Source organism: Coffea eugenioides, chromosome 4 (assembly GCF_003713205.1).
Source record: "Coffea eugenioides isolate CCC68of chromosome 4, Ceug_1.0, whole genome shotgun sequence".
NCBI classification, from domain to species: domain Eukaryota; kingdom Viridiplantae; phylum Streptophyta; class Magnoliopsida; order Gentianales; family Rubiaceae; genus Coffea; species Coffea eugenioides.
In genome coordinates this window covers 15,821,761-15,836,290 of record NC_040038.1, presented here as the reverse complement: position 1 = coordinate 15,836,290, position 14,530 = coordinate 15,821,761, and the positions used below count along the sequence as shown (strand labels likewise).

Genomic DNA, 14,530 nt, shown 5'->3' with positions numbered 1-14,530 from the left:
TGCATATTTTACTGCCTGGAAGAATATTAAACTATTGATTTCGACTCTATAATTGAATGGTAGAATTTCTGACGGTATAAAATTTAGATAGATACACGACTTTTTACATGATGTAATTTGGGCTTAAATTATTTTAGTCTCTTAACAGATATGTTTTTTGTTAAAGAAATTTTGGCTTAGGTAAATACATGGGAAAGGAAAAGCAAAATTTGATTCAAGTTTGAGAGCCAGTGCTGGTAAAAGAAAGATAGAAACCTTATGAAGAAAATGAGAGAGAGTTGGATGAATGCTGTGGTCAGAAATTTAAGAAATGATAAATTTTAGGAAAATAACTCATCAAACAGCTCTTTAGGATTTAGTTAATTAAGTAATTACTGTCTAATTAGGAGCTAAATATCACAACCTGTATAATGCTGCAGTACTAATTAGAAATCCTTATTCTAGTCTCCTTGTTCTTCTCTGCTGCCTACCCCTTCAGCTGGCATCTGCAAATGGCGGCTTCCGTGTCTCCAAATCCTCAATTCTGCAAAAGATTTTCCTCCACCAAGACTGCCACTACATCCGCTGCTGCTTTCTTCTCCAAACCTTCCCAAATTTCCCCCAATTTCAATCTCGAACGTGCTAAACCCTCTTTCCTTGTCCGCTGCTCAATCCGATCCTCTGCTCCTCCCATCTCCACTCTGAAGCAGTCTTGTCCGCGTCCTGAATACATCCCAAACCGCATATCTGACCCTAACTATGTCCGGATTTTCGACACTACTCTCCGCGACGGCGAGCAATCTCCCGGAGCAACAATGACGACCAAACAGAAGCTGGACATCGCTCGACAGCTGGCAAAGCTGGGTGTTGACATCATTGAGGCAGGTTTCCCTGCTTCTTCAGAAGCCGACCTTGAAGCCGTCAAATTGATTGCTAAAGAAGTCGGGAATGTTAGCCCCGAAGGTGCTGATGGCCATGTGCCAGTTATTTGTGGGCTTTCTAGGTGTAATAAGAGGGATATTGATAAGGCTTGGGAGGCTGTGAAATATGCTAAGAAGCCAAGGATACACACCTTCATTGCCACCAGTGAGATTCATTTGAAGCATAAGTTGAAAAAGACTAAAGAACAGGTGCTGGAAACTGCTAGGAGTATGGTGGCCTATGCTAGAAGTTTGGGTTGTCCTGATGTTGAATTCAGCCCTGAAGATGCTGGAAGGTTTCACTCTTCTTTAATTTCCAATTAGTATTTCTCTTGCAATTTTTTTTAATAATTTTCTTTTTCTAGTTATTCATAGTTTTGTATTTTTGTTTGTTTCTATTTCTATTTGTCCTTCCTTGTAGATCTGATAGGGAGTTTCTTTACGAAATTCTGGGAGAGGTTATCAAAGCTGGTGCAACGACCCTTAACATACCTGACACTGTTGGCATTCTTGTGCATGATGAATTTGAACAACTAATTGCTGACATAAAAGCAAACACCCCTGGAATTGATAATGTTATCATTTCAACACACTGCCAGAACGATTTGGGTCTTGCTACCGCAAACTCTATTGGAGTGAGCTCTTGCATTGTTGTTTACTTGAGTGACATATTATCAAATTCAAGCTAAACTTGCATTATGTTTAATTTGACCCTAGGGAGCAATTGCTGGTGCAAGACAATTAGAAGTTACCATCAACGGCATTGGTGAAAGAGCGGGTAATGCTTCATTGGAGGAGGTCAGTAATCACTGCGTATCTTATATTAGTATGAATCTTTTGGATTCCTTATTTGGGTGCAGTGTGGTTATCAGTAGTTTTGATTCTGTTTTTCCATTCCTTAATGCACCTGCAATATCGGGAAGACTATGTGGCAAAATTGTTGGTGCTTTGATCTTATCTATTGAAGTTTACTCTTTTAACTTGCAAAAGGGTTCATGCATGATGAGTTAAGAGCTGGATATTGAAACATACGGATGAAGTAGAGAACTTCTTGTAAGGCTATCTAAGAACATTGGTACATGCCTTTGAAGATCCATAGAACAGATCACATCCTTGGACAAAATGCAACAGGTGGAAATTCTCCTGATGGGAGGTACTTATGTGAGAAATTAGAATGGGAGCCATTCTGTGGACATGCAGAATATCAGATAGCATTTTGGAGAGAGAGAATCTTGTCTCTTTAGATCTTCATTTATCTGAGAGAGTTGTAGAAGTTTAAATTATTTCTTTTGTGGTATAATGCTTAAGGCAAGATTTCTGTGCAAACAGAACATTCAAAGACATGGAAAATTTTGCTCGAGGATTGTGATTGCAGGGGGTGGTCATTCCATCTGTTGACACTGTCATGATATGATGTCAGCAAAAGTGATGCAAACTTGCTGATGGAGTGTAGGTGCAATTCAATAATAATTTATAATGCTGAGATGTCTGTGAACAAAGGTTTTGTTGATCACCTTTGTTTGGGTCAAATAACACACTTAAAAATCTTGGTAGCCATCAAAGTCTTCTGTTCTCACTGTGAGAGTTTTATCTGATGATCAATATTGGTTTCCAGATGGGGATGTAGATAACACTTGAAACTTGGGTGTTAGTGTATGTTTCAACGCTTAGTTTTGTGATTGCATAATTTCTGCTAAGGGTTTCTGTTAGACTATGGTTTGAATTACTTGGGATGTCCTGATTTTGTTTCATGGTGACTTTAATGACCTTTTGAGTAGCATTAAAAGAAATCCTTTACATACTCAGATCAGAATTTAAGAAGCTTTTTAAATTCACATTACAGAATAATTTCTTTTTTTTTTCAGCTTCCAATACCTCTCTTTTTTTTTGGCCCCCTTCATAACTTACTTTTGTTCGAAGTGTAAATGTTTGAGCAACTGAGATTCTTTTGCTTGTTAATTTACTTGACCTTTGTCAAGTTTGGTGCTCTCTGCTATGGCGTATTCTTTGACCTTAATGTATGCCACTGGTGTTATTCTTCACAGTCCAAAAATAGCCTTCTTGGCCAGGACAATGCAATAGTTGTTGACATTTTATTTTCAACCTTTGAATGCATCACTTTGATCAGTGTGTATGACATAACTTTCTTTACTGGATTTTGTCAATTGTTTACATGGATAATGGTTTCCCTCTAATTTCCATGTCTTCTACATTGCCTACAAGTCTAAACTTGCCAAGTGTCCTCTTGCTTTGCTTGTTTAAAAATTTTAAAGTGACCTTTACTGTTGTTTATATATTGCTTTTCTAACCTTTGATATGTTACTGGATGCTTTATTTATGTTTGTTACAGAAGTTAAAGCTATAGTTATTTTTAATCAAATTTTCATCTCCATGGTTAGTCTTTGAACATTCTTTAGGTTGGCCTGATTTATTTTTTGTGATAAAATTTACACCTTACGTATTAAATTGATACCTTGCCCTGTAGGTTGTGATGGCCATCAAGTGTCGTGGAGAACAAGTAATGGGTGGCCTTTACACTGGTATCAACACACAACACATTGTTGTGACAAGCAAGATGGTATTCAGCCGGAGACTTTATTAGTTTCTGTTGATGATAGTATCCTTCCAGTTGTATTTTGTTCATCAGGTTTTCTTGGACGCTCTCATCCTCTAGGTAGAAGAGTGTAGTGGACTGCATATCCAGCCACACAAGGCTATTGTTGGAGCTAATGCTTTTGCTCATGAAAGTGGCATCCATCAGGTTTGTTTAATTTGTTGAAAAAGTTTCAATATCTCTTGGTTCTTTAGCTTTGCTTGCTTGGCTATTTTGTGTTCCTATCTGATGGTGCTTGGCTTTTGCATTCATTTCTGCCTTGTTATTATTCAGTGCTCCAACTGTAGTTTAGAGCATTTCATTAAGGTAGTCGATTATTTTTATCTGCATCATGTTGAATATAACTTTAATTGTGTCCTTTAGTGGCTTTTCTTATAACTTAGTGGTCTACTCGTCTAATATGTCTTTTATTGGTATAGGAGTAAAATTTTCAAAAGAAGAATAAATTAGTATGTAATAGTTTGATGTGGTCTGCATGTGATAATGAAAATGGATGCCTTCCAGTAGAACAAGAGCAATCTTATGTGAATTTTTATCTTTCCATCCTATTTTGGATATTTTAGTAAAATTAGAATTAAATTGTTAATTTTAATGGACAGGTCAGATTGGTGGTCGATGGTTAACTAAATGGCTAAGGGATGATTTGTGCTTGAAAAAAGAAGATTTGAATAAAGTGAATGGTAGTTTTATGGTAGAAAGCAAAATCATGAATTAAGAATAAATAGAAAGAGGGACAAAGAGGGGAAAATGTACTGAGAGCTGCAGATTCATTATTTAAAATGCTGAAAACTCTGAAGTTTTCCAAGTTCAGTAGTTGAACTAGCATACGCACTTTTAACCATATCAATTGTAAGCAAATTGCTTATAAACAAATCTCTCAATGCATGCAAGAAAAGATTAAACCCAAATTTAAAGAAAACAATCAATTGCTAGTTACAAAAAAAATTAAAAACAAAAGAAGATGAAAGAATTTGGGAAAAATTCTTCCGCTTGCCACTTTTTCTTTGCCTACGGCTCACCCCTACTGCCATCAGACTCTGCAAACCCATCTTCTCCATACGACAAACATCTATTATATTTGGATGGTATTGGGTGTGAAATTATAAAATTTAGCTGGATTACATGAATTATAAAATTATAAAATTATAGCATCTTTCTTGGAGTTTTTCTGTCACACTGAGTGTTTTTGTGCCCAAAAAAAAATATTACAACTTAATGCTAAGAGGTGCATTAAAAATCAAAATTTTATTCATTTAAAAATGGAATTTTGATTATCTGCATAGAGACTTGGAAATTTTTTATGCATATTGAGTATATAGCACTGGTGTCTAAAGCAGCATCAGTAATGCCATGTAACTAGGGTTTTGGTCATACTTATTGTTACCGATAGGGAGATTAAAAAATTGTAGGAAGAGAGAAATGGGAATTAATTGGTAATTTGGGAATTTCATTGAAGTAATTCAACACGGGAAGGATGCATCTTTGATAAATGTGGGCTATTTGAAGCATTAGATAGATATCTGGACAAATTACAGGTTCATTTTTTGATATCTAAAAACCACAGGTGAGGTAAAATGTAATGAACTTGAAGTTCTTAAATTGGGTCTTTGGGGCTAATGCTAGCTAACGTGACAGGGGCAGTTGAAAAACGTTATGCCATTCAAGGGTTTGACTGTAATTTGGTCAAACTGTAGGGATGTTGTAAGTTGATCGAACCATAAGGTAGATTTTTTAATTTGGCTAAACATCAGGCGATGTAATTGTAATTAACTCTTTATTTCAAGGTAAACAAAATGTACTGTCGTAAAGTTACTAGTCATCACCAAGATGTATTGCATTCCTCTACTCGAGTTAGAGTAAAATAAGAACAAAGTCAACCATTGTTAGTCTGACTCTCTTTGTTTTACCTCAACATGCCTGTGCACGACATGACAGTGGTACTGGTATGGGATCCATATGGGACACTTTGAAAATTTTTTGTATTATTTGACTTTCTAATCTGGTGGATTTTGATAGTGAAGGGGGAGGAGAAATGGGAAGTGAAGTAGAAAACTTTAGGACATTCAGCTTAAAAAGAAGGAAGGTGATCAGGTGGATAAGAAAATAAAAAGCAGAAAGAAATGGAGAAGCGTGACCTATCTAAAATTGTAAATTTCCGTTAAATATAAGGAATCTAAAAAATTCCAAGGAAAAAAAATCCCTCTTCCTTTATTTAACAGCAGTTCTTATACATAATTTGTATATTTGCCAGAATCTTCCCCGTACCCATGTACTAGTATCTGACATTTTGTTTACCTTAAAATAAAGAGTTATATTTGCCAGAAGGTCAATATAGTCGTTACTCTGATTTTATAAATTCTGTTTGGGTTATATCGTCGTAATGGGATGCAAGTGGAATTATTGACCACAAGGGAAACTAGCTATAGGTACCTCAAGGTAGGTTTCTGATATTATTGCTTCTCTATGCTTGCTGATTCTCTTTAGTGCAGTAAAGTTTTAACTTTGTGAACAAACTCCAGTCTATCGTACTAACAAAAAGAGGAACTCCCCTCACTCTCTCACAAACTCCAAACTGTGGGGCATTTTGTACACTTTCATCTTCAAACCAGATTTCAGATTTTGGAAAACATCTCAGCATCTTGGGGCAATTTGTAGCACAAAATAGTCAATTCTCAGTTAGTTTGCATAAAATCAATTTCTGTTACTTGAAACAGTACTTGATAAGGGGCTAGCTATTGAGTTTGAATCTAGCAGAAAATTGTCATTGGGTAATGACATTACATGATTTTTCAAAGTTCATGAAATGAAACTGAGGCAGATATGAAAACTGTATTGAACTTTTTTCTTGAACTTCTTTCCCACTTCTTCATTCTCTTTAGTTACAGAAATTTCACTTCAAGTTTTTTAATGCTGTAGTATAAGAAACAAATCTCAATTCTCAGGGCTATGTTTCTCTTTTATCATCCTATGTCACTGTTCTTGCACACGTGCATCTTAAGTCTTACGGAATATACTGTTATAGGACGAGCACTTTGGCCCATGAAAGATGGTCTTTACAAGTATAGTTCTAATTTTAATGATTACTTACTGGAATAAGTATTTCCTTTTTGTGGTCTGCATTCAATGTATTAGGAACTCACATCTCTTCATCTTGTATCCTCTATTGCCCTTCATGATTATTATTGTCCTTCCATTTTTAGTTCTTTCCTTTTGTTTGCCCAGTTATTTGTTTACACTTCTGTAATTATCTTTACACCTGATTAATCAGGCAAAATTTGTTTGTGCTTGATATAAATATGATGTTTTGCATTTGTCAAGTCTTTCCCCGTCTTTGCTTCTTATCATTTTCTTTTTGATTGAATCTGTTATAGGATGGGATGCTTAAAAATAAAGATACATATGAGATTATGTCTCCTGAAGATATTGGTCTGCTTCGTAGTAACGAGTCTGGAATTGTTCTTGGTAAACTTAGGTATGTGGTAACATTTCCAGCTGTGTATTTTTCAAACTGATCAGTATATTTGGTAATGGTGTTTGTCGTTTTCAAATTCTCTTTCTTTGGCACGTACAGTGTTTTGCATTTGTTCATTAAATTTTACAAGAAAACGTATCAACTCTTGAAGGACAGTAATTCGCTGAAAGCACCTGAGAGTAAACTATGTTCGAAAAAGACAGTTTTGTTTAAATAAACAGAGAGTCGATCTCAATATCTCAATGCTATTAAAAAGAGTTTATATAAAAGTAGCTGTTCTGGTCTCATTTCTTATTCCTATTCAGTATGGTATAAAAAAATAAAAAAGTTGATCAACTTTTGTTTTAAAGCATATACCTTATGCCTCTTTTTCCCAAAGCATCAAAAAAGGAAAAATGAAGATAATTTCTTTCCAAGAACAAAGGTTATAAATTTTCTAGTATGGACGATATAGTTTTCTTTTCTTGTGCAGCAGTGCTAATGCAGTCAACAAAGAGCTCCAGGAAATCTTAAAGATATTCATGATATTCCTCAAACTTCAACTGGGCATCCCTTGATGATAAGCAGCCTAATTAGGAGCAAAAATGCATCAATTAAGTGTCTTTATTTAAGTTCATCCTAGTTTAACTAACTCAGATTACTTTCTAGAATTTTAGATCGAGAAAGTAATTTCATCTTTGAAGTGTTCACATGAAATTTTGAGCAAATGGTGTTGTTAAGTACTTTTTAGTTATTTATTTCATTAGGTAACTAATTGGAGTAGTTGCGGTTAAGGGAAGTTTTAAACTAGTCTGCTTTCCTATTTAGATTAGGAAATAGGTGCTCTATATGTTTTAGGCAGTTTATAGTTTGTTATAAATACTTTTGTTCTTATCTAATTCATGTAGAGATTTATGAATCAAGAGTGGATTTTTTTGTTTATTAGTTTCTCTTATGCTTCCACAAGATTGCTCTTCACCTCTTTCCCCACATGTTACTGTTCATGGGTACTATTAAGAGCCATAAGTCAGTCCCATGATCCTCTCATTCTTCAGCTAGCCCTTGTAGGTGAGATTACCGCGATCTTGTCTCTAGATCAGTTTGATTTCAAGACCCCAGCTTCTTCATGAGCCATATTATTTTCTTCTTTACATATGACTGGGTGACCTACTCATTTTTTCTCTTCTAGCACATAATCAGAATTGTTTCATCTTTTAATGCCTTTGATCATCTTATGATATTTTAGTAGATGGCTTGCTCTCTGGAGTTATGTTGATGGCCATAATTTTTAGGATTATAACAAAATCCTATTTGCTTAGCTGAAGGCGGTTCGAGGCCTGAGCCATGATTTGCTTCACTTGTATGCCCAAATCAAATTACTCAGGAACCTTCTGCAAGAAGTTAGCAGTTTTGCAATTTTATTGAATCAAGTCAGTTTGTTATGCCATTAGCACAGCAAGAAGATTAATTTTCCCCTATTATCCAAGAAGCAGTGAGGGTAGGAAGAGTGAATTGGTTTAATGAACCTCTTGTGGAAGTCGATAATTCTAAAGTTATTGCTGGTAGTTGAATTCAATGAGTTTAACACCGCCGGAATTTTCAGAATACTATTGAGTTTCGTAAGTTTGTTGATGGTAAAACAGAAATGACACTTCAAAATTTTGATCATGCACCTAAGATTGAAGATGCACATAAATGGTGGCAGATATGGATTCCTAAGTGAATAAAATTCCGGAAACTAAGTCTGCAGAAGGCCTGCTTCAGCCAAGGAGGATGAATTTGCTGTGATCATATGGAAAAAGGTCATGGTAGTGTTGGCAATTCATGGTAGTGTTGGCAATTCAATGAGTGCAGAAGCATAGTCTGTTTCCTCTTTATTCGCTCCAACAATAGGCTTCCTTGGAGAATTTCTCAATATTCAGCCTATGAAGCTCCTGCTTTGCTTGTTGCTCCCTAAAATACATGGAAAGAGTAGTTTTTGGATTCCAATTCTTCTTTCAATTTGTTTCTGACCTTCAAGTTCTTTGTGCTACATTCTATAGAACTCGAGGTCAAGTTTTCTCCAACCAGGGGAGAGTGAAGTAGTCAAGAATGAGCTCTTGGCAATCTAAAATTAAAGATATTCATGATGTTCCTTGAGCTTTGACTAGGCATCCCTTGAAGATAAGCAGCCTAATTAGGAAAAAGAATGTGTCAATTAAGTGTCTTTGTTTAACATCATTTTTGTTTTTGCTTACTCAGATTTGGTACATTCTAGAAATTTAAGGTCTGAAGGTGTATTCTCGTTTTTGACTTATTGGGGAGAAATTTCCAGCAATTGTTTCGTTGAGTCTTTTTTACTTATTAATTGTGTTAGGTAAGTAATTGGGGCAGTAGCTACTAGGGGAGGTTCTACAACTAGTTTTCATTCTATATAGAATAGGAAACAGGAGTTCTATATCTTTTTAGGAAAGTTTGAAGTTTATTGTTACTGCTATTCCTATGCCATTGTAGGCAGAGATTGATGAATAAAGGATTGAGTTTTTTTGTTTATTATTACTGCTGTTCCTATGTCCTTTCCTCCTCTCCTCCTCCTTTCCCCCCAAAAAGAAAAAAAAAATTTCAAGGGTACTGGTCACAGCCCTAAAACGATCAAAGATCCTCTCATTCTTCCGCCAGCACCAGTAGGCGAAATCAACCCTGTCTTGTCCTACATCAGGGGCCTTTTGTTGAATTTTTTGTTTAACTGGAGAAAATATTTAGCAGCAATTGTTGTTTTCAAGTAAATTTAAAGGTAGACCGATTATCCAGATCTGAAGCTTCACATCGCTGAGACTCTCTTGTGAATTTAGTTTGTCATGTCATTATTGAAAATGTGTTGACAGTTTTATGTTATTATCAGTGTCATTTGATTTTTGTGTTGCTAGTTTGAGCTGATGAAGGGCATAGTCTACAGATTACCAAATTTTGCTTGGCATTGGTCACAAAGTTCAAGTGATATTTATTCCTGCAAATAAGAAAATTGAAATATGGTATTTCCTTTGAGTCCATGAATGCTATTTAATTTTTATATTGTATTCTTGTGGCAGTGGACGTCATGCTTTGAAAGCCAAACTTTTGGAGGTAAAGTTCATTCACCCTTTTTCTAATATGTATGCAGGTTATACTTTCATTAGGCACCTCGTGTTATGTCATATCTTATTATTATTACCATTGCAGCTTGGCTATGACATTGATGGTAAAGAATTGGATGATCTATTTCCGCGCTTTAAATCCGTTGCTGAAAACAAAAAGGTAAATTGAGTCTTTGTTTATTATATTTGATAACTTTCGAAAGTGGCATATTTGCAGACCGTGTGTTGGTGGGTCTTTGATGATTGGGCACACAAGCAGCTTAAATTTACTGTATTGAATACTTCGAGAGTACTGTAAAAGAAGATATCCATTTGTTTCTTTTTTCTACCAATTGAACTATTTAAATTATGAAATGGTGCAGATATAATTGTTAAAAACTTGCATTTACATCTTCAGTAAATGTGAATTTTTTCTTTCCTCTTGATATCAAATCACGCATTTGTCAGATAATGTCCTCTTACAAATTAGTTTAAAGTTAGGTTTAGCATGTTATTACTGAAATTTTCTTCCATTTACTTTGAAATCGGTTTAGTTGATTTTTCGGAATTCATTTCTTGACATCCTTTAAATTTACTTAACTTTGTGAAGTTGACTTGTTACAGAGAATTGGAAAAATGTCTTGGTAACCATGCTACAGTACCATATAGGATCTTGTTTCCGTTTTAACTTTTTATAAAGCTTCTCAAAAAATAATTTCTCAAAAGGCTATAGAATTTCGGGCCTATTTGGTGGCTCTGATTTCCTGAAAATGTTTTCAGCATTTTCAATTGCATCAATAACCGGGAATGTATTTTCCAGCTTGAAGTATGTTCCTGATTTTCCTCTCTTATCCAAAATAACTTGCATACTATTACTATGTGACAGTAAGTTTTTTCCTGAGACATTTTGGAAGTGACTCAAAGCACTTTACACAAACTTTTATAATATCTGTTACTCAACCTTGTTTGATTTTGAATTTTTGTCTCATATCTTTGCTCCGTCTGGCGATAAGAGTATCACCATTAGTACTTTAATATTATTTTCAGCTTAAACTGCAATTTTATGCACTACTTGACATGTTCTCTGTTATCAATTATTTTCTGAGTCTTTTTGATTTGATAATACTGTTATTGCAAAAAAAAAATTCAAAACGTTAACAATAATACAAGTCTCAAAAGATATTCAAACTGTCGTCCAAACACCAGGCAATTGTCAGGAAAATGACATTTTCAGCTTAAGACATTTTATTAGGAAAAGGTTTTCTGATTGAAAGCATTTACATCCAACCAAAGTGACCAAAATAGGAATCATATGTTCTTTCATGAGTGTTTGAGTGTAAAGGCTGCTATAATACCACCTCCAGAGTTGCTTTGCAAGTCAGTCTTCTTTCAATTTAGAATCAGATAGAAGTGCTTTTAGCTTGCAGGAAGACGTGTTTAACTTAGTTAAAGCGAATTGAGAGCATGCACATTATACATAATTCTTCACAGGTTATAACATTTCAGTAGGCATCATATATGCTGCTTACTTATATTCGAGATTGTTAAAGATCACAGAGGCACTTATTCTTCACAAACTTTCTTGCTGGTGTGTGTTTATCACATGTGTTACTTGTGTGCAATGTGTTGCAGTAGTCGGTAACTAGATAATATGTTGCTTATTTGTGCAGTCAAATGCTGGCAATACCCCTTAACTTGTACATATATTTTTTTTTTACAATTGCTTGTGAACATTCCTTGTTGGCTCTGGTACATACAATTTAACAGTTCAAAAACGTATAGGCCCAGATAACTAATAGAGGACAACAATACATTAAAATTGAAGAAAGGATGCGCTGTACTAGTTTGGATTTCCAACTTCTGCTTTATAATTCTTGTTTTTTCTGCTAAAATGCTTCCAAATTGCTGATGCTGATGTAGTGTCTGAACACCTTTCAAGGCTGCGTTCATGACTCCTATAGAGGCTAAAATGCTTCCCTTCTGTTCAAGTATGTCATCTTTTTTTACGTATGTCCAAATTACCAATCTAACAAAGATTCTTTCCCTAAATAAATTGGCTCTTTTTCGATACCATGTTGAAGCATTTTGTTTAGACTAACTGTTAACTTCTCTTTTTTCCATCCAATTTTCATGCATTGGGCTATTACCAAAGCTAACATGTTTTCTCCATAAAAATTCTGTGGCATAATCTCCAATGCATGTGCCTAAAAAGTTTGTTGGAAGTTCATTGTTTAGTTTTTCTGACCAATGCTGCTAGTTGATAGTTTGATAAATTTTGTTTTCTTTTGCTCAAATTGGACATATGTTGAAAAGGCTGACAGCTGTGCTGCAGCTAAATTTTTGTGATCTATATTACGTCTTCTCTTATGGCAGTCTTGAATCTGTCATTCTTCAACTGTGGCGCTAACCTAGATTTCACCTCTCAAATCTCATAGCAATTAACAATTGTTTCAACTTTGTCTGGGAGTGATTTACTACCATGTCCTTTCAGTACATATGAATGAAAGAACTTTTGGCCTATGTCTTCCTAGTGTAGTTGTGAATGTTTAAGAATCTTGTCTCTTATCGAATGAACGTCTAATAGTCCACAGCAATTTATTTGCGTTTTGACATAATAAAATTGTCTCTTCTTATTTTGTTTTTGTTGTCCCAGAACATAACTGATGAGGACCTGATAGCACTAGTGTCAGATGAGGTTTTCCAGCCGCAAGTTTTCTGGAAACTTGGAGATGTACAGGTATTTGACTGAAATTCAGTTAGTTGTTTATTGTCTAGTTGTCCCTTAATGTGGAAAACAGTACTCCAATTGTATGGGCTGTCCTCCTGGGCCACAGGTAACTTGTGGAACTCTTGGTCTTTCTACTGCAACTGTCAAACTGATAGACGCTGATGGTAAAGAGCATATTGAATGTTCTGTTGGTACTGGGCCAGTTGATGCAGCTTACAAAGCAATTGATCTCATTACCAAGGTTTGTGAACTTTAAATTTATTCTCCTTCAATCTGAAGTTGAAACCAGTTATTGTGCGGACCTTGAAATGATTGCTCTCTAGCTTTTGAGTATTCTATTATCTTCGTCATCATTGAGTGGCTTTAGAATAAAGTATGGTACAGCTTGTGGTGGTTGGTCGGTGGTGTGAAAAATGGACAAGGTAATAATATGTCTAAGAATCTTGCTTCCATGGACCATTTCAACCTGGTTCTTGAAATCTGTCAAGTACCTGCTTCTTTGCTTAATGGCATATTTTTTGTAATGAACTTCAGTTAATCTGCAAGTTTTCAGCCAAAGCTCAGTCAAATCAATCTGTTTGTGATGAATTTGTTTGGCCTACAAGATTGTGCTCTAAAGCTTACTTACATGCTAAACATAAAATTGTTTTGCCTTTTTGTCTTTGTATGGAGCCCTGCAATTTTTGTGTTATTAGTTTATGGATGACTGCTGTAAATCCCCTTTTTCTAGCTTGGATACTGCCTCTATAATCCAGCATCTGAAGTCTTTCTCATTAATATGTGCAGGTTCCTCTAATACTTCTTGAGTATTCCTTGAGTGCTGTCACAGAAGGCATTGATGCTATAGCGACAACCCGAGTTTTGATTCGTGGAGATAGTCAGACAGCCACTCATGCCTTGACTGGAGAAGCAATGTCTCGGACATTCAGGTAGAAAATGCTTGATCTTTACAAGGATAATATTGATGCCGAATGCTAGTTGTACCGGCAAAATAGAGGAACTTCTTGTTTCTTTTCTAAAAGTGAATCAAACTGATTAAATTATTGATTGCTACTGCAGTGGAACTGGTGCGGCAATGGACATTGTTGTTTCTAGTGTTCGGGCCTATCTTGGTGCTCTAAACAAGAAATTAAGTTTCAAAAAGTTGAATGAGAGTGAGATCTTGGTGGCCTAGAAGAGTGATGCTTAGATTGTAGGGAATGCAGTCTTGAATGTTGTGCAATTATGCAGGCGGCTATTCAAGTCGTAGAGGATTGGATAGACGTATATTGGAGTGTTATTTCAGCCATCTGGTCGCTGCTTTATCTGTTGTATAAAGCTTGGGCGACGAAATGATGTGCATGTTAACTTTAAGAATAACGAAAGTTTTTTGACAAGCCACTTGTTTTATTTTATTTGATGTTTTCTAAGTGAGAGCTGGGCATTTGATGCAGCGTGGTTTAGCACCCGATCGTAGATTCTTTATAGGCCTTGTTTTATTGGACTTGAATTTTGTGAAGGACAGAGTAGAAAAAGATCCACAAAATCAAGTGTTAACTACGGATGAAAACGATATTGTGATCTTATTACGATCTTGTTTTATACGAATAAAAAGGGAGATGTTATTGACACTTCTAAAAAAGTTTCTAGCACTCCATCCTCCCTTTATGCTTTAAAGGGAGGCTGTTTTTTTCCCTTGATAAAACTAGAACTTTTAAAGTCCATTTCTTGCTAATACATATTATTATACGTGTAAGGCCTCCTCCT

At 35.4% G+C, this 14,530-nt stretch overlaps 1 protein-coding gene across 1 annotated transcript; it reads left to right on the top strand.

Moving 5' to 3' along the window:
• The first annotated feature begins 420 nt into the window (after window positions 1-420).
• On the top strand, window positions 421-14,216 carry LOC113767780 (2-isopropylmalate synthase A-like). Its single transcript, XM_027311970.1, has 12 exons — window positions 421-1,195; window positions 1,321-1,534; window positions 1,617-1,697; window positions 3,385-3,477; window positions 3,574-3,660; window positions 6,885-6,985; window positions 10,033-10,066; window positions 10,163-10,237; window positions 12,710-12,793; window positions 12,891-13,025; window positions 13,571-13,713; window positions 13,844-14,216. The coding sequence occupies exons 1-12, from the start codon at window positions 492-494 to the stop codon at window positions 13,956-13,958; spliced, it is 1,866 nt and encodes a 621-aa protein (XP_027167771.1). The 5' UTR covers window positions 421-491; the 3' UTR covers window positions 13,959-14,216.
• Window positions 14,217-14,530: the final 314 nt, after the last annotated feature.